Consider the following 27,266-nt stretch of genomic DNA (forward strand, 5'->3'; position numbering starts at 1 on the left):
TATGCCATATGTCATAATTTATATAAACATTATCATTATAAAATTCTAATAAAAAATACAAATATATATAAGAGAAACAAAATATATAAATAAATCAAAATATAAGAATAAAAAATGCAATGAAGTTGTTTGAACAAAAATAAAAATTAAAACAAATTCAAGAAAGAACTAAAAACACAATCTGTGCGGGATATTGTGGGTAACTGCTCTATAGGAGTCCACAACTCAATAAAAAGGGTCGAAAATGAGCATACTATGTCCCCTTTAAGGGGTGTAGAATACTTTTATGTTTTCTTGTCAGTTCCAGCTAAAAGATAACCCTTTATGCTATAATTTATGTTATAATTTATATAAACATTATCATTATAAAATTCTAATAAAAAATAAATACAAATATATGAGAACCAAAATATATAAATAAATTAAAATATGAGTTAAAATAATAATAATGAATAATATTTTTATATAATTATATAAGAAAATAATATAATATATTTATAATAATTCAAAAAATGAATGAAGTTGTTTGAACAAAAATTAAAATTAAAACAAATTCAAGAAAGAATTAAAAACACAATCAATAAATATAAGCAATGCAATAATAATTTGGATTGAAATTTGGATTATTTCTCATTAAAATATCCTTAAAATATGTTGATGTGTGCTTGTCATTTTGAGCTAAAAGGTAACAGAGCGAGACTGAACAGAAAATACAGTAATACAGAAATGTGTTTAAATATATATCAAATGAAAAGTACATAAATAATAAATTAATATCACAAATTAAAAAACAATTAATCCTTGCCTACAATGTATTTTTTATATTTTCAGCAAAAATGTACAGAACAACCACAAGAAAAATACATATGTCATCATATCAGAGCATGATACAGCATATCAATAAAACTCTGCTTTGCCACTTTGCCTTTGAACTGTCCATCGGTAAGATTTGAATGTGGCGTCCCATGACTGTCATTATGCCCTGATTATGTCCGTTACAGCCTAATGCCTCATTAGGCAATATGGCTGCCGCTGTTTCAAAGCAGCGCACGTATGCATGGGTACGGTAGCTGTTGCAGCTGCTTTCATCTTCCGACGTTGTTAACATGATGGCGATGCATGATGGCGGCGCTGAGGGTGGCGTTTCATGTTTGACTCCGACCCACAGAACCTGAAGGTGAGGAGCCCCAAAGACTGCAAGGAGCCCACGGCCAAGAACTCCCTGGAGGGTGAGTCACCTTGAAGATTTCATCATGAATCAAATCATGTTTTTAACGTAGCCGTACCTTCATTTTGCTTTTCTCCCAACAGCTTTGCTTTACAAACCAGTGGACAGAGTGACACGCAGCACGCTGGTGCTTCACGTAAGTCGCGTCCAACTACCTCGCCCCGTAAATGTGGGCTAATTAAATGCAGCGCGCTAATGAATGGCTGCGGAGTTTAATAGGCTTTAAATAAGCCACATTTAATTGAGCTAACTTCCAGTCCCAGCTAATGCACCACCACAAAGACTGAATGATAAAGTCAACAAAGGAGAGGGAAGTTAATCAGTCAGTCAGACTGGTGGCCTCTACCTTGATATGCTTCTATTCCTCAACAACAATTATTAATAAGCTAATGTTTTTAGTAAAAGTGTTCCTTCATCGTCTCTTGTTCTCTGCGCTTGCTTCATCCATTGTTGTCTTAAAGCTTCCTCTTTTCGGAAAAAAAACAAACTTACAGTCACATGGATATTGTGAACATCCAGCAGCAACACAACATTTTTGTTATGACTACTATTTTGATGAAAAGTACACTGAACCTCGAGAAGCGTTTGTTCACTCTGCTTTAACTGCGAGGCGTCACCCCGATGACGTCACTTCCAGAAATTAGCTAGTTCGTCGTGGGTGGCACCATCAACTATAAATGTCATTTTCCTTCAAAAAAAAGTCAATCCTACGGAAATTGAGATTTTTGAAATCTGAGGTTTGAATGTAGAAACGTTTTTTTGCCGTTAGGACCTCCTCAAGCACACGCCCGCTAGCCACCCGGACCACCCGCTGCTCCAGGACGCGCTACGCATCTCACAGAACTTCCTGTCCAGCATCAACGAGGAGTCCACGCCCCGAAGGCAGCTGATGACGGTCAAGAAGGGCGAGGTAAGCTCATATTTTTAGCTATTCCCTAATCAACCATATTGATTTATTCACTTTGTTGTACAGTAGTTCCTGTTTGTGGCGGCGATCCTTACCAGACCCCGACCGTGTTAAGTGAATTTTGGCAACGTAGGATTCTTTATTCATAAATGGAATATTTTCATAGTTCGAGCATAGCAAACCTGTTTAGGACCTTTTAAATACTTTACATTAAATACAAACATTATTAGAGCCCTCTAGACATGAAATAACACCCCTATATTCACCTTTACACTACTACATAGACATAAATAAGACATTGAAGTTGACTTGAAAAAAGGCAAAAGACGTATAAATGAATCATTTGGAGCGAATGAGTTAATCTACTTTAGAAAGATATTCCGTATTCCGTGGAGTCTCTTTCCCGCGTGTCATGATGATGTCATGACCCCTCCCTCGAGATGACCTTGAAGCTGCTAGCTCATGCCCTTATATGGCCACACTGGGGTTTGCTGCTTGAAAGGGTTGAGGGGTGGGTAACCATCCCCCAACGGTCCCATTGTGGTTTAGCCGAGTACTTATACCCCCCCCCAATCTTACGATGTCATCCCCAGAGATGACTTGATGCGCACGACTGGACGTCTCTTGATTGAAAGCTTTCGTGACACGGCCGTACATAACGTCGGTAATGAGCCCCTACCCGGTTAATTATTCATAAATGGAGGGTGGGAGCCAGCGGGTGAGTGGCTCCTCCCTCTTGCTCACATAGTGGGGGGGGGGTCATTACTGCAACTCTCACAAAGACACACACACATATACACACTGTATTCGCAGATAGTTCTAGCCCCACCCCCTTTACCTGTCCCTACAGGCCCCACTTCCACCCCGGTCCGTCCACACACAGCAGCAGGCATCAAATATTGATGACAGATACATGAAGGCTGCACACAGAAATCAATGGAACTCGTTATATTGCTCCTTGCTTTGGAGCCAGTACGCTATTTGATATTCCTGCAGGGTTATTAAAGGCGACGCAGCCTGCTATCACGCTACATTTTCAAGGCAGTAGGTCAGGACGGCGCGTAAAGTAGTCATTTAGGACAAAACAGACAGATGGCATGTAGTGTACGTTGTCAGTGCACAAATAAACAACACACTGGGGGGGAATAATAAACACAATGGCAAAAACACTAATGCTCAAAGCTAACAGCCGTATTGCTGCCTGACGCATATAGCTTTATTTCAAGATGTGTAGCAAAGCCTGAGGGCTTTTCCCATGCAAGGAAGTGGCCAGTAAACGTATCTATTATGTCACAAAGACACACACATGAGCTAGTGCAAACACACTTAAAGCACATGTGCGCCGCGTTCTAAAAATAAACATGGATTTTGTAAATTCATGCCATTTACTGGCGTACAAACGCTCTCAGCGCCCCGGGAGATGTCAATATTTAATCTGCACGACTATGCTTTCTCAGTGCATGCTCTTCATCTTCCTCGCATTAGCTATGAGACGTGTTACCGATGAATAGGCTGGCGTATTATGTCATATTTACACAATTTAAAGGTAGTATTTTTCAATCATTTCAATCATGTGCTAACATTATACTGATATTTTAACACAGTTAGCCTATTAGTTAGCCTTGATGCTGGAATGTAGGCAGTGGAAACGTGTTTTTAGAAAGTCCTACTAAGAACACAGCACTCTGTGTGTAGCTTTAATGCTAACGATTGTACACGCCGTCTCCAATAGCGCTCTTTAGCATTTGACTTATTTGGCACTTTATCTTGTTAGCATGTTACGTATTTGTGTCCTTTATCTACTTTTTACATCTCCACTGTAAATCTGTACTAGTCCTTTGTAATAGATGCCATCTATCACATTCAACAGCGTAAGATTAGCGAGACTAGCATAAATAGCTATGTGATGTGCTAACATTATACTGATATTTTAACACAGTTAGCCTATTAGTTAGCCTTGATGCTGGAATGTAGGCAGTAGAAACGTGTTATTAGAAAGTCCTACTAAGAACACAGCACTGTGTAGCTTTAATGCTAACGATTGTACACGCCCGTCTCCAACAGTGCTCTTTAGCATTTGATTTATTTGGCACTTTAACTCGTTAGCATGTTACGTATTTGTGTCCTTTATCTACTTTTTACATCTCCACTGTGAATCTGTACTAGTCCTTTGTAATAGATGCCATCTATCACATACAACAGCGTAAGATTAGCGAGACTAACATAGATAGCTATGTGATGTGCTAACATTATACTCATATTTTAACACAGTTAGCCTATTAGTTCCATAATTTGGCCTAAATGTAAGAATGAATGATGCGGTTTCATTCTTTTACACGTATTGAGAGCTCTTAATGGATGAAAGAAGAGGAAAACGTTATCCCGCGCGGGACAACAAAAAGCTCCTTGTCAACCGTGTGCTTTGTAATCAGCTGCACTTCACTGTCTTCTGGCGGTGACGGTATGTGTTCATGATGGAGGGGGGGGGGGGGTGAGCGGATGGAGGAACACGATGATGTAATGGCCCCTGAACATGTGTGATGTCATCGTAGGAGACATGGAGGAAATTGGTTTTAAATGTGACATTGGTACAGCGTATCACATCTCGTCAACGACATCACATATGAAACTTAAATTTAAACTTTATTTTCCTGACATGGTTGACATGTAATTCATCTTCTCCAGCAGCCTTGTGTTACTGTGAAATATATAATAGTCTAATCAAATGTGGGCTAACCTTGTACAGTAAAATGGTTATTTTGACATTACCTCCCCCCTCTGGTTCAGCTTGGTATTGCAGCCTCATTATATAGTCTGACATCAGTGAGGTGGCCAATAACAGCAAAAAAAAAAAATCTTCCTCATGTACTCCATACCTCTTTTATTCCCCCCTCACCTAAAAACCGTGCTCGGAACCTCTCTATGACATAATTGGAACCCTGGGGGCCTCGTTTTGCAGCATTTAAAACAATTACGGGATTTTTGTTTTGTCTCCTTTGTCTCCTTCCTGTGCAATGTGGCGTATATTTCCTGATGATGATGATGATGATGATTCTGTTTACGCTTGGTTCTAAGCCGCGTCACAACATGGAAAAGTGACTTGTGGTTGTGGTTGCCCACCGCAGAACCGCCAGCTGCTGAGGGACAGTTTCATGGTGGAGCTGGTGGAGGGAGCCAGGAAGCTGCGACACGTCTTCCTCTTCACCGACCTGCTGCTCTGCGCCAAACTCAAGAAACAAATCGCCGGGTAAAAAAAAAAAAACAAACCCAACACAATCCCGACATAGTGGCCTGGGGTGTTTGTTTATTTACTCAACTGTACCAGGAATCTATTAGAGGTTAAGCTTTCATAATAAGGTTTTATTTCTACACTTTTATTTTGAAGAGGTAATTACATTCTATTGTAAGCTTCAGCTTTACAGATGCCATGTCATATCTGACATGACGGTACAAGCAGTAGTAAAGGTAATCATTACAGCCACCAATTTGTATTCCTAAAGGGGACAAATGAAGTGTCTATTTGAGGTGTGGTGTTTATTATCCACCACTTAATTGGGGGGTGGGGGACTGGGGGGCATCTGTTTGCGCGGAGGTCATTATTTGGGGAAATATAGTCATCTCCCCATTCATTCTGTGTCCCGCAGTAAAAACCAACAGTACGACAGTAAGTGGTACATCCCGTTGAGCGAACTCGCCTTCCAGGGACCCGAGGAGGCCGAGCCCCTCACCGTCCCGCAAGTCCCCGACGAGGAGTTGGACGCCATGAAGGTGAAGATCTCCCACCTCCGCAGTGAGCTCCAGCGAGAGAAGGTACACCCAGGGAAGGAAAGATAAAAATAACTAGGAGATTTTACGGTGACATATGTATTTCTGCCACCCCCTTTGACCCCCTCCCCCCCTACAGAGCGCTAACAAGGGCTCGAAGGTCATCGACCGTCTCAGGAAGAAGCTGTCCGAGCAGGAGTCTCTGCTGCTCTTGACGTCTCCCAGCATGCACCTTCGAGTTTACAACAAGAACGGCAAGGTGAGGATTCTTTATTTGTTGTCACCAGCGGTGTTCCCCTGGGCTCAATCTTAAGCCCCCTCTTGTTCAGCATTATATTATTTCTACACTAACTTTGATGTTGTTTACGTGTTAGCTGCTTCAGCTAAGATTGCCATTCCAATTCTCTGAATTTGTCTGCCTTTTCAGAGCTACAGCTTCCTGATTTCATCCGACTATGAACGAGCAGAATGGAAAGAGCTCATCAAGGAGCAGCAGAAGAAATGTATGTTTCTTATCGTTGAGGTTATTTACTACCCTTTGAGGTCCAAAAACTTTTGATTTATTTTTTTATCAGCATTTTTTTTGCTGATATCGAGCCGATAATAAGTATCGATAATCATCAGACATCGCTAGTTATAATGTATAATTATATAATTCAACTACTGCAATCAGGGTGGCACGGCGGTCTAGTGGTTAGCGCGCAGACCTCACAGCTAGGAGACCAGGGTTCAATTCCACCCTCGGCCATCTCTGTGTGGAGTTTGCATGTTCTCTGCATGCGTGGGTTTTCTCCGGGTACTCCGGTTTCCTCCTACATTCCAAAAACATGCTAGGTTAATTGGCCACTCCAAATTGTCCATAGGTATGAATGTGAGTGTGAATGGTTGTTTGTCTATATGTGCCCTGTGATTGGCTGGCCACCAGTCCAGGGTGTACCCCGCCTCTCGCCCAAAGACAGCTGGGATAGGCTCCAGCACCCCCCACGACTCTCGTGAGGAAAAGCGGTAGAAAATGAATGAATGAATGAATGAATGAATGAACTACTGCAATCAATAGTTATTCATTTTATTACCAAATGATGCTATATGTCTGTGGTTTATTTGTAAGGTTTTAAAGCCTCTTCGTTGACGTCCATGGAACTTCAAATGCTGACCAACTCGTGTGTCAAGCTGCAGACGGTCCATCACATCCCGCTAAGTATCAACAAGGAAGGTAAGCGACTTGTTTTGATACGTATGATACGCTCATGAAGCTGTGGCAGTCCATCCGGATAAAGTTGCAGTTTGTGGAGATGTAAAAATAATCAGCATCCAGCCAAATGTTTTTGATATGGTATGACTACGCTCCAACACAAACACTCTGTTTAGATACTTTTTTTCTCTTTTTGCAGAGGATGAAGCGCCGGGTCTCTACGGCTTCCTGAATGTAATCGTCCACTCCGCCTCCGGCCTCAAACAGAGCTTGAGTGAGTCACACAGACGCAAAAGCAAACACGTCAGAGCAAATTAACGTTAAGTTCTTTGCTCATTCGTTGAGTCGTGTTCACGATAAATGCAGCTCTTAGCCGCTAGTCTGCTACTTCAAGCACAGCCCACATCTAAAATCATTTGCTAATATGCCGCATGTCGTTTGTGCTTGTCAGATCTGTATTGCACATTGGAGGTGGACTCTTTCGGCTTCTTTTCCAATAAAGCCAAGACGAGAGTGTATCGATACACCACTGAACCCAAATGGAACGAAGTAAGTGACATACGTATATATTGGGAAACTCATGGGAAGAAATCTGTGCTTTTTTGGCCCAATACTTTTCCATAGAGGTATATTAAATGAACAATACCGTATTGTATTATTTTTAAAAGAAAACAGTATGTTTTCTTATCTTTATTTCATGTGTAACCGTACAAGCACTGAAAAAAGTTTTTCAAGTGTGTTTTGTTGCATATATAGCAATATATATAATATATAAACAAAAGTATTGGGACAGCCCAGTTAAACAATAAATGAATTTCTGTCCCAATACTTTTGTCCATGTTGTTTTCTTTGTTCTTTGTAGAAGAAAATCATAAGAAAAGTGTGTTTTAAAGTCTCAAATGTTTAATTTTTTTTTTGGCTTTTATTTTTTTCAGACTTTTTAATGTGTGCTTTGTTGCATATGTAGCTTTATTTCCAGGACAAAAGTATTGGGACAGCCCTGTTAATCAACCAATGGATTTTTGTCCCAATATTTCTGTCCATATTTTACAGAATTTCTTGTAGCCATGACTGAAAGTCTCAAATGTTTCATGTTTTTTTGGGGGGCTTTTATTTTTTTCAGATTTTTTTAATGTGTGCTTTGTTGCATATATAGCTTTATTTCAAAGACAAAAGTATTGGGACAGCGCAGTTAAACAATAAATGAATTTATTGTTAATACTTTTGTCCATATATGTTTTTCTATTCTTTATAGAAGAAAATCATAAGAAAAGTGTGTTTTGTCACGTGATCTTCATTTCAAAACATGTCATACAATGTCACAATGCCACTGCTTATTGTGAGCACTGACATGTATTGGGACACCCCGTTTAATCAAACCATACATTTCTGTCCCAATACTTTTGTGACATGGTTTACAGTCTATTTAATGTCCTGTGCTGAAAGTCTAGATGTGCAAGCACACAAGCACGTACGTGCACGTGAACGGAATAGCTGCATGGAGGAAGAAAAGCTGTGAGACCCAATCAGTGGCGTGAAAGGGGAGTGGGGGGGGGGGGGTTGCATCTGCAGTGAAAGTCTCTGAGGAGTTTGTTCAGCAAAGTGGAAGTAATATCCGCTAATGAGGAGCTGCTGGTGATGACTGCGTCCACATGTGAAGTCGACCAAATGTGAAGCGTTAAATAATTACAGACGGCGTTGCACGGATTTTGAAAAAAAAAAAAAAAAACTCCTTCCTCTGACCCGCTCCCGAATGTGTAGTAAATCAGGCTTCTCGACACATCTTAAAATACAGCCATTCAGCTCCCACAAGTTTGACTTGTGTTTCTCTTCAGTAAATAGGCTAACCTAGCATGATGCTAAAATGTGAGCGTAATATTAGCACGTTAGCATCACATAGGTATTGCTAACATTTGTGTCATCCTGTCAAATCATCGGCATCCGTTATGCTGGAATAGTGTAAATGTAAAAACTGTGCATTTTGAAGTGGCCTTTTATTGGGGCCAGCCTCAGGGACACCTATACATGCAATAACCACGCTGACGAAATGAGCTTCAAAATCAACTCTATCCCGACTTGTGCGTGTGTCCATCAGGAGTTCGAGATCGAGCTGGAGGGCTCGCAGACCCTGCGGCTGCTCTGCTACGAGAAGTGCTACAACAAGACCAAGCAGAACAAAGAGGACGGCGAGAGCACGGACCGCATCATGGGGAAAGGCCAGATCCCGGTATGGCATGACGTCAGCCTCCTTTCCGCAGAGCCTTCTCGTTGGACTCGCTTATCACGAAGCGTGAATGTTGTGCCGCGGATGATTTAAAGCCAGCGTGAATTTGTTTGGGATGAGATGACGTAATGAGAGGACGCTCGGGGGGGGGGGGGGGGGGCATGGCTCTCTCTGAGGACCGCTCACATGGGAATAAGTGCTTTTCTTCTCTGCTTCTAATAGAATAATAATAATATTATTTTCATCAATACCAGCCTTCAGCATAATAACAACTCCAACAAAGGAGAGGCAGACTCGTGTTAAAAAAGCACAACAAAAAGTGCTACGCCAAAAAAAAGCTTTTATTTTTATGAATGGGTGTGACCTGAGCACGTGCTTTCACTCAGCACAAGCAGACAATCCTTTCCTAATGTCTTAAAAAGATCACATGATATATGATATATAAATAATGCACTCTTTGTGTGGCTGCACGTGTGAATGACGCCGCCCTCTAGTGGTAGGTCTGTGTCACTACACCGATGATGTCATCCCAAATAAGCTGCACAAACCACTGCTTTGTTTGGCTGCCTTTACACATATCTTAAAAATAAAATAAAAAAAACTGAAATATATAAACTCATATTTGCACTACACAGGTCAGGTTTGGGAATAAGAAATATGATAAATTAATTTTATTTTTCCTGCTCAATTGTGACTGGGTGAGAATCACTGCAATGACGTAATGTGCGATGTTATGTGGATTATTTGGTAACAGTAACAGTAACAGGCCTACATGCTAACCACTCGGCCAACATTTGGAATGATACGTGAAGTATTCTATCAACCAAAACGATATTGTCTGTGATATATTGTATGTATTAACAGCTCCAAATGAACTGAACATTGAAGTTTAACCAAAAAACAATCTATTTTTCTCTTCAATAGTAGCACCTTTGAGTCACACTCTGTGTTGTGTTAAAAGACACAAAGTAATGTAAGCTGAACTCATACGTTTTGAGTATAGATATATTTTCTGTGTGTACTTAAATGCATCAAAATGTACTTCCGCCGTAAGAGTTACGTTCGTGAGTGATAAGAATATTCACTTATTGTTTTAAAAAAAAAAATTGACAGCCGAAATAATGAGACAGTAGATCTCACAGTAACTGTGGTGCGTTCAAGGACCATGAAACCAAAGTGGCAAATCTCTACCTTAGTGAAATAGCATTATCAGTGAAGCATAGAGACATGAACATGCTTTCCAACAGTGGTACATTCTACCTGTATTACTACATATTCATAAATGATTCTCGAGGCAGCGTGAATTTTTTCTGCAGAAAAAAAGCATCCTATTTTTGGAGGAAATAATGTTTTATTTTTAGAATAATTTTTGGGGACCATAAATGTAAATGTATACAGGGATACACCATAAAGCCATGAATAATCTGTTTGGGGATTACCAAAAATGTTGAAAAACAAATAAATAAATAAATACAATGGAAAAAAAATAAACTTAAATATTGCAAACCTTGTACATGAGAAATTTTATAATAATACTGATATTAATGATAGTAACACTGATAACTTTTACAATAATACTACAGATGATTAAAATATTTTTCTTATTATTATTATGTATTTTATAAAATAAAATAATAATTATATTTTATAAAATAAAATAAAATAATAATAGTAAAGATAGTCATAATATTTTTATAAATTGTTAACATCATAATAATAATAATACAGATAATGATATAGTTATAACAATAATAATGATTGTTGTTATTATTTGGCATTTTTACAAACACATTTCAGACACTTATTGACGCGACAACAATGGTTAAAAAAATAATACAAACATTTAAGACAGCTGGGATAGGCTCCAGCACGCCGATGACCCTGGTGAGGATAAGCGGTAGAAAATGAATGAATGAATTTAATATAATTTTACAAAATATATATTTATTAAACAGAACAAAGCAAGCAGCAAAGCGCAGACGAATATCGTTTGTATCAAAAAGCATGTGCAAATATTTGTGTCAGTATTAAATGGGTGAGAATGTAGTCTAATGTATATTGTTTGTCGTCCATAATCCATAAAACAAAGCATCCTCGACAACACAAAGGAGGTAAACACGTGAAAAATGAAGGAATAATAGTTAAAAGTGTCATTTTATGTGCCAAAGAGAGCGAGAAGGACGATGTACTTCATCGTTTCATAAACCCGAAGGCGCTTTCAGTCGTCCGCTCAGTCGTCTAAGACATGTGTAGTATGATTCATGTCAGCTTTACATGCTAACAGATGGCTCAGACACGCTAATAGACACGTGACATGCATGTACACAGCGTGTTTATGCACTAGAATTAGCAATGAAGTGTACATTGGATCCTTGTATAGTCACGTGACACCATTGGCACCCGGATGCTAGGTCATGCTAACATTGTTTGTGTGTGGTTTTCCCTCACTCAGCTGGACCCGCAAACTCTGCAAGGCAAAGATTGGCAAAGGACGGTCATTCCCATGAACGGGGTGCGTCCGTCCACATGTGAAATCTTCTGTTAGCCACATTTACCTCCATTTCAATTCCGGTGTTTTGCTATTTAACGTCTTATTTCCTGTGACAGATCGAGGTCAAACTATCCATGAAGTTCACCAGCCGGGAGTTCAGCCTGAAGAGAATGCCCTCCAGGAAACCCATGGGCGTCTTCGGAGTCAAGATCTCCACCGTGACCAAGTGAGTTTTCACATTTTGTGCGATATTTTTATCCGTTTATTTACGTCTCCATTTTTCACAAATTTTAAATACGTCACAATTGTGTGTGTGTGTAGCTTTAATGCTAATGAGCCGTGATTTTCCACACCCACTTTCTACACATACACTTTAACTCTGCACTTGTCCAACGTAATACATGCCGTACATCTTATTCAACTAGGGATGTCCGATAATTATAAGTACCGATAATTATCGGGCCGTTATCAGCATAAAAACGCAACTGATATTGGTACCCCGATCATAAAAATGGATATTAAAAAATGCTGTATTCAACACATAGTACAACACACAGGAGATATGTCATGTTACACATATCGGTTATCGGTATCAGCTGATATCGGAATAGGAAAATGGGAGTTGGACAATATCGGCATATGCCTTGAAGGCAATACATTCACATTTCAACGGCGGCAATATTTTACTTCATTATTAATTAAATAAGATTTTAAAGTTGAAAATGTCCACTGTCAAGGCACCGGCACTAAAGACAGCATGCTAACTTCAGCTTTGAAGATACGATGCTTTGCTAGCACGCAGTTGGAACAGCTAATGTCAAATACCCCTGAGGTGGTACGATTTGGAATTAATTTCTGAAATGTACAACTCGAAAGTCTATCAGAATTTCAGATTACCATTCAGAATTACGTAAAGCGTTAGCGAGACTAGCATTGCTACATACGTATGTGGGCTAAAGCGCTAACATTACGTTCACATTTCAACAGCAGCAACATGCTAGGGTGCCATATTTGCTGAAGAAACAAAACATGATCAAACTGACAACGGCCACGTCCGGAGCTGGTCGACGGATAGGGCTCTGGGATGTATTTTAAGATGTGTAGCGAAGCCTGTTTTACGTCATAATTAAATAAGCTTTTAAAGTGCCCAAAATGTCCACTGTCAAGGCACCGTCACTAAAGACAGCATGCTAAACTCAATGTATGTCACAAGTCCTCACGAGCTTTGAAGATACAATGCTTTGCTAGCACGCAGTTGGAACTGCTAACGTCAAATACCCCTGAGGTGGTACAATTTGGAATTAATTTCTGAAATATACAACTCTAAAGTCTATCAGAGTTTCAGATGTCCATTCAGAATTAAGTAAAATGTTAGCAAGGCTAGCATAGCTACATATGTGTGCTAAAGTGCTAACACAACAGTCACATTTCAACGGCAGCAACATGCTAGGGTGCCATATTTGCTGAAAGTACGATGCTTTGCTAGCACGCAGCTGTAACTGCTAATGTCAAATAACCCTGAGATTGTACGATTTGGAATACATTTCTGAAATATACACCTCGAAAATCACATACATTTAGCAAGACTAGCATAGCTGCGTGTGCTAAAGTGCTAACATTACAGTCCCATTTGTAGCTAAGTTTTATTTTAAGATAGCGAAGCCTGAGTTTATAATATAAACAATTGAATATATTATACTTAAATATGCTGCTAAAGTTGCACCCAAGCTTATTTTCAAACCATCAGCTTGTCAAAAATAACACAGTTCGTATTTCTGACATCAAATACCCACGAGGTAGTACAATTTGGAATATAATTTGGAATAATTAAAGTATACACCGGGAAAGTTCATCATCACTTCGAATGAAGTCAAACATTAGCAACAGTAGCATAGTCATGTGTGCTAAAGTGCTAACATTAGTCACATTTTAGCAGCAACTTCATGCTAGGTTAGCATATTTGCTGAAGTACATATACTTAATATCCGCAAAGGAGGTAAAGTTGTATGTCTTCTTACTTGTGCGTCCTTCCACGCAGACGCGAGCGTTCCAAGGTGCCCTACATCGTCCGCCAGTGCCTGGAGGAGATTGAGCGGCGGGGGATGGAGGAAGTGGGCATCTACCGGGTGTCCGGGGTGGCCACCGACATCCAGGCCCTGAAGACGGCCTTCGACACCAGTGAGTGGCTTTCAAGTCAAGCCGCAAGTTTTTTTGGTCTTTGTCCGTCTTTGTCGTCGCTAAGCTCTCTGTGTCGCCGCGCGTAGACAACAAAGACGTGTCTGTGATGATGAGCGAAATGGACGTCAACGCCATCGCCGGTACCTTGAAGCTGTACTTCCGTGAGCTGCCGGAGCCGCTGTTCACCGACGAGCTCTACCCCAATTTTGCAGGCGGCATCAGTACGTCGGACAACTTTCTGGCGTCCTTTTTCACCCGTACGTTAATCTCTGCGTCCTTTCCTCCGCAGCGCTGTCGGACAGCGTGGCCAAGGAGAGCTGCATGTTGAACCTGCTGCTGTCGCTACCGGAGCCCAACTTGGTCACCTTCCTTTTCCTTTTGGACCACCTGAAAAGGTACGGCAATCAAAGGAGCACTTGAATGCATCACAGGCCAGACGATAAACGATCAAGCAAGCAAGCATACAGTGTCATTACAACACCGTTTTACAACTGTAGCAACATTTTAAAGTGCATGCAGAGCTAGATAAGGTGAACCACTTGCGATGCCTCCAATGCCGACATCTACGTGAGACAATAGTGTAATCTTATCATGAAAAGATGGCGATCCATCACATTAGGTCATCTTTCCTTCACACTCTGTTCACCTTCAGGGACGGCTCTCATTCAGCTGCGTATGGTGACGTGGTTGCCATGGAGACAAGCAGTTCTCATGTCGGTGTGGGCGCCCGTACAATTGAAGCGACATGTAGCAGACACTCTCCATTGAAATGGAGTCGCTGTGCATGTACGGTTGACTAAAAGCCAATTTTCGGGGAAATATAACCCCAACATATTCTCATTTTTATGAGCAGTTAATCGTTAATAATTCATAAATACGGGATAAAACGGCATCATGTACAAGATGTGTTAAACATCTTGTACATGATGCAATTAATGCAATGTATATTAATTTCATGTCTTCATGCTTCACTGATCATGTTTTTTGCTCAAGCGTTGCAATTTCGCACTTTGTTCGGCAATACTTGAATGCACCATTGTTGTGAAACATATCTAACAAAACAAAAACAGCAGTGTGGTGAACTTAATGTATGACAGTCTTTTTCGTTTCTGATCCGATACTGAGTAAGATTCAGGATGATATCAGCGATTCCGATGTGATACCAATACTTTCTGCCAATTCACCCGATGCGGTAAATTTTAATAAGTTGTGTAGTGTAATTCACATTCTAGTATAAAGAATAGAAGACATGTGAAAATGGATTAATTAAGCATATTAATAATTTTAATGGCCGGCACGGCAGTCTAGTGGTTAGCGCGCAGACCTCACAGCTAGGAGACCAGGGTTCAATTCCACCCTCGGCCATCTCTGTGTGGAGTTTGCATGTTCTCCCCGTGCATGCGTGGGTTTTCTCCGGGTACTCCGGTTTCCTCCCACATTCCAAAAACATGCTAGGTTAATTGGCCATTCCAAATTGTCCATAGGTATGAATGTGAGTGTGAATGGTTGTTTGTCTATACAGTGAAGAAAATAAGTATTTGAACACCCTGCTATTTTGCTATTTCTCCCACTTAGAAATCATGGAGGGGTCTGAAATTTTCATCGTAGGTGCATGTCCACTGTGAGAGAGATAAACTAAAAAGAAAAATCCAGAAATCACAATGCATGATTTTTTAACAATTTATTTGTGTGATACAGCTGCTAATAAGTATTTGAACACCTGAGAAAATGAATGTTAATATTTGGTACAGTAGCCTTTGTTTGCTATTACAGAGGTCAAACGTTTCCTGTAGTTTTTCACCAGGTTTGCACACACTGCAGGAGGGATCTTGGCCCACTCCTCCACACAGATCTTCTCTAGATCAGTCAGGTTTCTGGGCTGTCGCTGAGAAACACGGAGTTTGAGCTCCCTCCAAAGATTTTCGATTGGGTTCAGGTCTGGAGACTGGCTGGGCCATGCTAGAACCTTGATATGCTTCTTACGGAGCCACTCCTTGGTTTTCCTGGCTGTGTGCTTCGGGTCGTTGTCGTGTTGGAAGACCCAGCCACGACCCATCTTCAATGCTCTGACAGAGGGAAGGAGGTTGTTCCCCAAAATCTCACAATACACGGCCCCAGTCATCCTCTCTTTAATGCAGTGCACTCGTCCTGTCCCATGTGCAGAAAAACACCCCCAAAGCATGATGCTACCACCCCCATGCTTCACAGTAGGGATGGTGTTCTTCGGATTGTACTCTTCATTCTTCTTCCTCCAAACACGCTTATTGGAATTATGACCAAAAAGTTCTATTTTGGTCTCATCTGACCATAAAACTTTCTCCCATGACTCCTCTGTATCATCCAAATGGTCATATGCAAACTTAAGACGGGCCTTGACATGTGCTGGTTTAAGCAGGGGAACCTTTCGTGCCATGCATGATTTCACATCATGACGTCTTAGTGTATTACCTACAGTAACCTTGGAAACGGTGGTCCCAGCTCTTTTCAGGTCATTGACCAAGTCCTGTCGTGTAGTTCTGGGCTGATTCCTCACCTTTCTTAGAATCATTGAGACCCCACGAGGTGATATCTTGCATGGGGCTCCACTCCGATTGAGATTGACCGTCATGTTTAGCTTCTTCCATTTTCTAATGATAGCTCCAACAGTGGACCTTTTTTCACCAAGCTGCTTGGTAATTGCTCCGTAGCCCTTTCCAGCCTTGTGGAGGTGTACAATTTTGTCTCTGGTGTCTTTGGACAGCTCTTTGGTCTTCGCCATGTTACAAGTTAAAGTCTTACTGATTGTATGGGGTGGACAGGTGTCTTTATGCAGCTAACGACCTCAAACAGGTGCATCTGATTCAGGATGATACATGGAGTGCAGGTGGACTTCTAATGGGCAGACTAACAGGTCTTTCAGGGTCAGAATTCTAGATGATACACAGGTGTTCAAATACTTATTTGCAGCTGTATCACACAAATAAATTGTTAAAAAATCATGCATTGTGATTTCTGGATTTTTCTTTTTAGTTTATCTCTCTCGCAGTGGACATGCACCTACGATGAAAATTTCAGACCCCTCCATGATTTCTAAGTGGGAGAAATAGCAAAATAGCAGGGTGTTCAAATACTTATTTTCTTCACTGTATGTGCCCTGTGATTGGCTGGCCACCAGTCCAGGGTGTACCCTGCCTCACGCCCGAAGACAGCTGGGATAGGCTCCAGCACCCCTGCGACCCTCGTGAGGAAAAGCGGTAACTTAATAATTATGATTTATTTTCAACCCTGAAGTATACCGAGGTAGCGGGATGATACAGCATAGCCAAGCTAATGAAACCGTTACAAATAAATGATTAAATAGTACAAATTATTACAAGAATGAAAAACTTGAAGTATCGGAAGTATCGTTATTTCAGCATCCATCACTAACAGGAGGCCTGCTAGCCTCCAGTGCTAGGACCAGGCTAAAGGCTACACCGTGGCTCCCATTCCTTTTGATGATGGATCATCTTCCATTATCATTCATTACCGCTGAGTCACTAAAGTACAAATACAGGAGTACAAATACACACGCTGGGTATTAAAAGAGACATTTTGTCGTTTTCCAACATTAATATGCATATGATATCATGAATAATGATAACATTGTCCGTTATGTTGGTCAGGGTGGCAGAGAAGGAGTGCGTCAACAAAATGTCCCTCCACAATCTGGCTACCGTGTTCGGTCCCACCCTCTTGAGGCCCGCCGAGAAGGACAGCAAGATCCCCGCTAACCCCACCCAGCCTATCAGCATGGGGGACAGCTGGTCCCTGGAAGTCATGGCACAGGTACGCCTCCAAAGTCATATTTATGGCATCGATAGTTGCAAAAGAAAAGTTGGAAAAACACAGCTGTGATTTTCAGAGAATAAAGTCAAAATATACAGAGAAAAAAGTTGGATTTTAATGAGTAAAAAAATACAAGAATACATCATAATATGAGGGAAGGCAATTCTTTTTAGTGCTATAAATTTGAAATAATAAAGAAAAAAGATGCAATTTTGTGGTCGTAATATGACAAACAAAGAAAACAAATAAAGTTGTACTGTTTGGGAAAAAAACACAGAAAATTGATAAAACTGCTGTAATTTTATATTCAAAAAAATCAAATTCTCTCAAAAAATGAGAAAAAAATATGAGAAAAACTTTAACTAATATTATAAGGACAAATAATGTAATTTTAGTAGCATAAAGTTGAAATATTGAAGAAAAATGTTTACAATTTAATAATATGACAAACAAAACAAAATAGTCACATATCTTTGAAAATGTTGTTGAAAAAATAAAATAAAATAAAAATTATTGAAAAAAAAATTGAAATGGTTGAAAAATTAAAAAATGGGAATTTTATCAGAATAAAGTCAAAATATTAAGAGAGTAAAGTTATAAATTCTACCAGAATAATTGACAATAGTATGAGAAAAAATGATGTCATATTAGTTGCCTAGAGTTGAAATATTGACGAAAAAATGTCATATGCAATTGCAATATTACGACAAACAAAAAATAAAGTCATAATTTTTGGAAAATTTGTCTTTTTAAAAAACAAATGAAAAATTAGATGATCAATGTTGAAATAGTTGGACCATTTAAAAAATGACAGCAGCAGAAATGAAAAGAGCTGTAATTTTACAAGGATAAAGTCAAAATATTAATATATATGAGGAGGAATAATTGTTTTTAGTAGCAAAGGGTTGAAATACTCGAGAAAAAAAAAATATTATTATATTAAGTGCAAATATTTTTTGGATAAAGTCATAATTAGTAAAGTTGTTCATTTCATGAGGATAAGGAAAAATGTTTGTAGCAGAGAGTTGAGATATTCAAGAAAAAAATGTGTTTGAATATGTTTGAAAATGGAATATTGTGCGAAACAAAACAAAATAAAGTTGTAATTTTTGCTTGGGGAAAAAGCCAAAATATTTGGAGAAGATCATTTGCCAACATTATTTAAGAAGAAAGCTGAAATATTTTGAAAATGTTGGGAAAAACAAAAAAAAATTGATACTAATAGTCTGATTTTTCACCTACATGGCAATGCTAACTTCTGAGCATACATGTTGGTCCTGTGTGCTTTTGGAGCTCATGCTAGCTTGTACTGAAATGCCATATCTCCTGACAGGTCCAGGTTCTGCTGTACTTCCTGCAGCTGGAGACCATCCCCACCCCCGACAGCAAACGACAGAGCATCCTCTTCTCCACTGAGGTCTAAAGACTACTTTACTTACCTCAAACCTGGACCGTTAAGGACTCAAAGTGAGCCTGGCAGGAGAGGAAAGGTTTTTTTTTTCCCCCCTGACCACTAGAGGGTGGCGGTGAACCTCTAGCCGCATCTGTCAGTTATCCGTACGTTCTTCTTCCGTCTGCATTCCTTCAAGGGATCTCATCCTCCGCACCAGACGCGTCCATCTCCTACATTTCCAGACATCATCTCAGCAAGGACGCGGAATATCCAACGTTCCTGCTTCTTATGTCTGTTTACAAGGTAAACAAACCACAGCCGCTTGAAGGAATTGACACAGCGATGCTAGCAAACAATGGCCATGAAAACTTTACTCTACTCACGGTTGCTACAGATCCTTTTCATTGGACCTTTGCGGGCATTCAGTATACAGCAGGGGTGTCCAAACTTTTTATACCGAGGGCCGCTTACTGAAAAAATCAGAAGATGCTTATTTTATTTTATTTTATTTTATTTTATTTTATTTTATTTTATTTTATTTTATTTTATTTTATTTTATTTTATTTTATTTTATTTTATTTTATTTCTGCCAACCTAATAAGTTACTGTATATACAGTATATTCAGCTAAGAAGTCATATATGCTTAAAGCTTACATGTGGAGTTTTTTATTTATTTATTTACAAATACTTCAACTTTCAACTCGGAATATTTGGACTTTATTCTCATGATATAAGACCCCCCCCACCCTAATTTTGTTAAATCTTTACATTTGTTCTTTTTTTTTAATAATATTGCAAATTTTAAGATGGAATATTTCAACTTGTAACATATTTTTTAACTCATAATATCATTTTGCTGTGTTTTATTTACTTTTTAAATTTTATTTATATTTTTTATATATGTTGATGGCCAATTTTTTTTGCATTTTTTTTCTGTATCACAGGCCTTGACCACCAACGTATGGATTCCTTCTTGCAACTGCTACGTTTATATTTTTTAATCACATAAATTCTGCCAATTTTCTTGAATTTTTGAGGGCTTTAACATGTACGGAAAACTCATCAGTTCTGTTTGTTAAAGGAGAACCCCCCCCCCAAAACTCACTCAGTAGCACCCCCCTTTCAACCCCAACCAACAGTTTCACAGAACAGTACAAAATTTGGTGGCGACATCAATCATATCAGAACATGAAAAAAAGTCTGAAGACGCCTTCCAAATCAAACAGGAAGTCAGATATTTTTATTTCTGGTGGCAATTTTGGGGCAAAACTAGGGGTTGTGTTTGAGTGAACTAGTCCTCCACACTCCGCAGCAGGACCCCTAAACTACCTAGGGGTGCTTGCAGCTTTAATTTTATATTTTCTTTTTTTTTTTTTTAAATGAAGGCTAATAAAAACAATTCAGACACTCAGACCAGATATAGGCCCCGGGCCACACTTTGGACACCCCTGGTATACAGCAATGTATAGAGATGCTCGATATTAGCTTTCTTACACATCACCTCTTGTTAAGCATCTTCCTGCTGGAAAAGGTTGGCTTGCAAGACAGCGCCCTCTGCTGGATTTGTAGCTGCAGCACTATTTTCCATCAAGCCACTTTCTGGTTAATTTACCGTTTTTTAATTAGGAATAACGACAAATAAGCGGGGACCTACTGTACCGGTATTCCCAGAGTACTACACTTCACAGCCTGCCGTTTTCCCCGCTGTTGTACGTGAACGATCCACAGGAAGTGATGTATTTTCTACCTTGTTCCATCGAGTGGGGTGGTTGGTTCCTCGTTGTACATACTCTTAAAGTCTGTCTTTAAGATCTTTATAATCTAAGATGTTGAGTGTAATTTATTCCTGTTTTTTCTATGTGCGTACTTTAGGGGTTTTTGGACGAGGCGGGTGGTTTTAGTTAGCCTTGAACGTGTCTCGCCGTCAACAGAAGCAGGATGTTAGCCTTCTTATTCATTCCTCTGCAGCCTTTTTGTTGCTTCTTTCGCCGCCACGGCGATGTACTTGAATGCTGCTCTTTATTTATTTTCTCTGCTCCGTCTCGCATCCAGACGTCATCTCTCTCATTAGCGGGCGGCAGGAGGGTTTTGCATCCTTGCTAGCTCAGACGCCGTCATGTTTGAGCATTCAAACGGCCATCAACAGCAACGTAAAACACGCTGATGAATAACTCACTACTGTTATCGTGAATGCTCCAATTGTTGCCAGACGTCCATTATGCTTTTTTTTCTCGTGAATTATGAATTTTTATATAAAATGACATTTTTTTTTAGGTATGACTTTCATTCATTCATTTTCTACCGCTTATCCTCACAAGGGTCGCGGGCATGCTGGAGCCTATCCCAGCTGTCTTTCAGGCGAGAGGCGGGGTACACCCTGGACTGGTGGCCAGCCAATCACAGGGCACATATAGACAAACAACCATTCACACTCACATTCATACCTATGGACAATTTGGAGTGGCCAATTAACCTAGCATGTTTTTGGAATGTCCCCGGAGAAAACCCACGCATGCACGGGGAGAACATGCAAACTCCACACAGAGATGGCCAAGGGTGGATTCGAACTTGCCTGCGAGCTAACCACTCGGCTGCCGTGCAGCTGTTTTTTTCCTTATTTCCCCTAAAATTTACAGTTGTTCCGTGAAATTACAATATTTTTTGTAAAATTATAACCTATTTCCCATGAAATTTTCATCATAAATTGTCATAAATTAAAAAATATATTTTTAGGCATGTCCAATATTGGCTTTTTTGCCAAAAAACAATATTGTCCAACTCTCACTTTCCAATACCGATATGTGTAACATGTAACATACAACATTTATGTGTCGTATACAGCATTTTTCAAAAATTCTGACACCCATATAAAATATTTATACTGATATTGGGCCAATAATTATCGGTAGCGATAATTATTAGTCATCCCTACTTATTTCCCATAAAATTGATTGATTTTTTTCCTCGTAAAAGCCAGAATGGAGCTGTTAATTGGAGCATCTGTGGTACATAATTATCGGCGCATGTGCACACTTTGTACAGTAGAACATTAAAATCATAAAACACCAAAAATGTTGAGCGTGCAACTTTGGCGACAAAGTTTAGCACACAACGTTGGTGACTAACGTTAGCACGCAAATTTGGTGACAGTTAGCACAACTTTGGTGGCTATATGGCAGCACACAAATTTGGTGACTGATGTTTGCATGCGACTTTGGTGACTAACATTAGCACAAAATTTTGGTGAAGAACGGTAGCACACAACTTTAGTGACTAACATTAGCACACAAATTTGGTAACTAATGTTAGCACACAACTTTGGTGACTAACGTTAGCGCACAAATTTGGTGACTAACGGTAGCACACAACTTTAGTGATTAATGTTAACACACAACTTTGGTGATTAACGTTAGCACTCAACTTTGGTGACTAACATTAGCACACGGATTTGGTGACTAACGTTAGCACACAACTTTAGTGATTAACATTAGCACACGAATTTGGTAACTATTGTTAGCACACAACTTTAGTGACTAACGTTAGCACAAAACTTTGGTGACTAACGTTAGCACACAACTTGGGTGATTAACATTAGCACACAAATTTGGTGACTAACATTAGCACACAACTTTAGTAACTAGCGTTAGCACACAACTTTGGTGATTAACATTAGCATACAACTCTGGCGACTGATGTTAGCACACAACTTTGGTGACTAACGTTAGCACACAACTTTAGTGACTAACATTAGCACACAACTTTAGTGGCTAACGTTACCACGCAGATTGAGTGGCTAATGTTAACAGCTTGAGCGACTAAAGTCAACACGGCAACATTGATGACTAATGTTAGCACATAGCTTGAGCGACTAACGTTAGCACACAACTTAAGTGACTAACGTTAGCACACAACTTTAGTGACTAACGTTAGCACACAACTTTGGTGACTAACATTAGCACACAAATTTGGTAACCAACATTAGCACACAAATTTCATGAATAACATTAGCACACAACTTTAGTGACTAAAGTTAGCACACAACTTTGGTGACTAACGTTAGCACAGAAATTTGGTAACTAATGTTAGCACACAAATTTGATGACTAACATTAGCACACAACTTTAGTGACTGATGTTAGCATACAACTCTGGTGACTAACGTTAGCACACGAATTTGGTGACTAATGTTAGCATTCAACTTTGGCGACTGATGTTAGCACACAACTTTGGTGACTAACGTTAGCACACAACTTTAGTGGCTAACGTTAGCACACAACTTTGGTGACTAACGTTAGCACACAACTTTAGTGGCTAACGTTAGCGTGCAACTTTGGTGACTAACGTTAGCACACAACTTTAGTGATTAACATTAGCACACGAATTTGGTAACTATTGTTAGCACACAACTTTAGTAACTAACGTTAGCACACAACTTTGGTGATTAACATTAGCATACAACTTTAGTGGCTAACGTTACCACGCAGATTGAGTGGCTAATGAGTGGTTAACAGCTTGAGCGACTAAAGTCAACACGGCAACATTGATGACTAATGTTAGCACATAGCTTGAGCGACTAACATCAGCACACAACTTAAGTGACTAACGTTAGCACACAACTTTAGTGACTAACGTTAGCACACAACTTTGGTGACTAACATTAGCACACAAATTTGGTAACCAACATTAGCACACAAATTTCATGAATAACATTAGCACACAACTTTAGTGACTAAAGTTAGCACACAACTTTGGTGACTAACGTTAGCACAGAAATTTGGTAACTAATGTTAGCACACAAATTTGATGACTAACATTAGCACACAACTTTAGTAACTAACGTTAGCACACAACTTTAGTGACTAACGTTAGCACACAACTTTAGTGACTAACGTTAGCACACAAATTTGGTGACTGATGTTAGCATACAACTCTGGTGACTAACGTTAGCACACGAATTTGGTGACTAATGTTAGCATTCAACTTTGGCGACTGATGTTAGCACACAACTTTGGTGGCTAACGTTAGCACACAACTTTGGTGACTAACGTTAGCACACAACTTTGGTGACTAACGTTAGCACACAACTTTAGTGACTAACGTTAGCACACAACTTTAGTGACTAACATTAGCACACAAATTTGGTGACTGATGTTAGCATACAACTCTGGTGACTAACGTTAGCACACGAATTTGATGACGAACGTTAGCACATGGCTTTAAAGACTAACGTCAGCACACAACCTTAATGGCTAACGTTAGCGCCCAGCATAGGCAAGAGGCTGTCCTTGTTAGGATCCTTTATCCCATCCAAATATGAAAATGAATGAATGATAAGCCCATAGTGATGTTTTGGTGATTAACATGCAGGCATGTTGTTTTTCATTGGTATTTTTGTACTAGTATTTATTCCAGCCCCTTCATCATTACTACTCGTGGAGTATCCTGTAGTACAGCATATGCAGTACATATCTCCATTTCTCTGCTTTAATGATTGGCAAAAAAAGCATATCAAAGGTTTTTTTTTTTTTTAAATGCATGCTCGTAGACGGCCACCATGTATCCCATCGGACATCTTGTAGGTTTTTTTTGGAATGAAAGCACAACCGGTCGTTTGATCCACTCGTTTCCTAGAAAAAGTGTGAAATTGGACGCGAGCGCTGCCATTTTTGGTGCGTGTTTAAACGTCGGGTAGATTCATCAGGTGCCGACACGTCCTTTTCCGCCTTGCTGTGTGTAGCATGCGTTTCTACGTCTACGTCCCGATTGCCTACACTTCTTGTAATGACCCTGTCGTGCCTCAAAACACACACACACACACACACACACACACACACGCTTTTCTTTGGCTTGACAGTGCAAACTTTCCTTGTTGCCTTTTTTTGCTGAGCACATTTTCTCCTAGACTAAGACAGGACCTTTCAAAGTCTCAATAAACAGTCTTAGCTGGTCCGCTTTGCCCCCCCCCCCCTCTCCTTTCTAACGCTGAAATTCTTGCCCGTGTCCTTATCTCGACTCCCTTAAATGCCTTTTGACGCCGATTTATTTATGCTCTGTCTCGGAGTAGAAGGTCTGCTGGATCTATTTATTTATGGGAATATCCTGGAGGAAGACGTTCATGTTTCTTGTTGCGTTTGTCGTCGTCGGTGGTGTTGAAATAAAACAAGACTGGACACTGTGATTGTTGGGGGCGAGGCATCAAGGGTACACCGCAACTGGTTTGATGTGTTGTTTTATCACCGGCACAACGGAGGAAGGCGTTTTCAGGGCCGCACTCAAAAGACAAAAACAGATTCCTGATGTCGGTGATATATCCGTAAAAGCGGCAAGGCCATGAAGAGAAACCGGTCCTGTCGTCAGGATAAATCAGTTTTAAGGTTTTAAAAGGTCCGAACCGCTAGCGTCCCATTCCCCGTTACACCAAAGCCCCCGCAGCAGGCCTTGTAATATTTCCAATTAAGAAAATAAAAAATAAGTCTCTGTATTTTAAAGAACCATAAAATTGCAAATTTTAGAAGGAAAATTTGAATTTTTTCCCCTAAAATAAAATTTTTGTGTGTAAATTTACAACTTGTTGTCCTCATAAATAGCCTTTTTTTTTGCTTATAAAATTATGACTTTGTCATTATAAAATTGAAAAGCTTTGTCTCATAAAATTATGCCTTTTTTCATAAAATGACATCATTTTTTTCATGTAAAATACAGTTTAAATATCACTACTTTTTTTCTAAAATGTTCTAAATTCTCCTATTATTGTGAATTTTGTTTGTTCTTTCGAATTTTGTGAGATTTTCTCACAAAAAGTCTGAATTTTTCCTCATAGAAAAACTTTTCTTCCACTTTTACGTCTTCAAATTATGACTTTGTCTGTAAAATAAATTTCCAAATCTCATATTATGACTTAAATTAGGACTTTTTTGTCATGATAGAATTATGACCTTTTTTTAAATCATATTTTCTTTTAAAATTGGGTCTCATGAAATGATGACTTTTGTCTCATACATTAAGACTGCTTTTGCTAATATATATATATATATATATATATATATATATATATATATATATATATATATATATATATATATATATATATATATATATATATATATATATATATATACATATGTGTGTGTCGTTTTTTAAATTATGACTATTTTCATTAAAAATGACAACTTCTTTCTCTAAAAATGAAGTTTTTTTTCAAAATTAAGATTTTACTTTAAAATGACAACTTCTTTGTCATTATTAATGTTTTCACATAAAATACAGTATTTTTGGGATAAAATTACAACTTATACTTATGAAATTGCAATATTATTTGTTATAAAATTGCCTTTTTTGTAAAATAGTGTCTCTAAAAATGGCCCCATTTTCCCTGAAAACAGATCATTTGTGATCAGTTAACAGAAAATTTTATGATTATTATTAAAAAAACAATTCTGAAAATATGCATATAAAAAAGTGGCATTTTTTTCTCCCACAATTGCCACTTTTGACTTAAAAATTGAGCCTTTTTCTGCTGAGATTACAACTTTTTTCCCATAAAATTAGGACTTTTGCAAATATTTTATAGGATTATGACCATTTTCTCATCCTTTTTCATCATTTCATGATATCCAAATATCTGCGGCAACTTTCCCTCATAACTCATATAATAAAAATACTACCTAAATAGTATTTTCATTTTTGTAGTCTTTGACCCCCACTAAATTACACTACTTTATGCTAATAATTTGACTTTTCATCATAAATTAATTTTTTTTTCTTGCAAAATGATGACTTTTGGGGTTATTTCTTCCTGTAGTATTTTATTTCTTTTGAGTGCGGCCCTAAAGAGAGAGAGAGAGAGAGAGAGAGAGAGAGAAATGATGGTGGTTATTGTGCATGTATACTTTTGTCATACATAAAACACCAGAGTTTGGTGCATAATAAAAGTCAACGTTGAGGAGAAGATGATGAAGGATTTGAAATGCTCCGTGACACGTCAATCTTGTTGTAGATTATGGATTATGGATTATAGACGACTTCAAATGCTCCATGACGCTGCGGTCGGTGAATTCATGCTCATGATGCCGACCGCAAAC

At 39.1% G+C, this 27,266-nt stretch overlaps 1 protein-coding gene across 1 annotated transcript in view; it reads left to right on the plus strand.

Annotated features, from left to right (window-relative positions):
• LOC131106980 (breakpoint cluster region protein-like) overlaps positions 1-26,258 on the plus strand; it is a 99,065-nt gene extending 72,807 nt beyond the window's left edge. The window contains exons 6-23 of the mRNA XM_058056585.2: positions 1,169-1,229; positions 1,312-1,364; positions 1,998-2,138; positions 5,261-5,382; positions 5,780-5,945; positions 6,040-6,159; positions 6,328-6,403; positions 7,009-7,113; positions 7,292-7,366; positions 7,544-7,641; positions 9,188-9,319; positions 11,769-11,828; positions 11,924-12,033; positions 13,846-13,985; positions 14,072-14,206; positions 14,275-14,380; positions 17,630-17,792; positions 19,126-26,258. Coding sequence (XP_057912568.2) covers positions 1,169-1,229; positions 1,312-1,364; positions 1,998-2,138; positions 5,261-5,382; positions 5,780-5,945; positions 6,040-6,159; positions 6,328-6,403; positions 7,009-7,113; positions 7,292-7,366; positions 7,544-7,641; positions 9,188-9,319; positions 11,769-11,828; positions 11,924-12,033; positions 13,846-13,985; positions 14,072-14,206; positions 14,275-14,380; positions 17,630-17,792; positions 19,126-19,215 — 1,953 coding nt within the window. The 3' untranslated portion in view covers positions 19,216-26,258. The remainder of the gene's footprint in view (positions 1-1,168; positions 1,230-1,311; positions 1,365-1,997; positions 2,139-5,260; positions 5,383-5,779; positions 5,946-6,039; positions 6,160-6,327; positions 6,404-7,008; positions 7,114-7,291; positions 7,367-7,543; positions 7,642-9,187; positions 9,320-11,768; positions 11,829-11,923; positions 12,034-13,845; positions 13,986-14,071; positions 14,207-14,274; positions 14,381-17,629; positions 17,793-19,125) is intronic.
• Positions 26,259-27,266: the final 1,008 nt, after the last annotated feature.

Source organism: Doryrhamphus excisus, linkage group LG19 (assembly GCF_037039965.1).
Source record: "Doryrhamphus excisus strain RoL-2023G ecotype Guam linkage group LG19, RoL_Dexc_Guam_v1.1, whole genome shotgun sequence".
In the NCBI taxonomy this organism is placed as follows: domain Eukaryota; kingdom Metazoa; phylum Chordata; class Actinopteri; order Syngnathiformes; family Syngnathidae; genus Doryrhamphus; species Doryrhamphus excisus.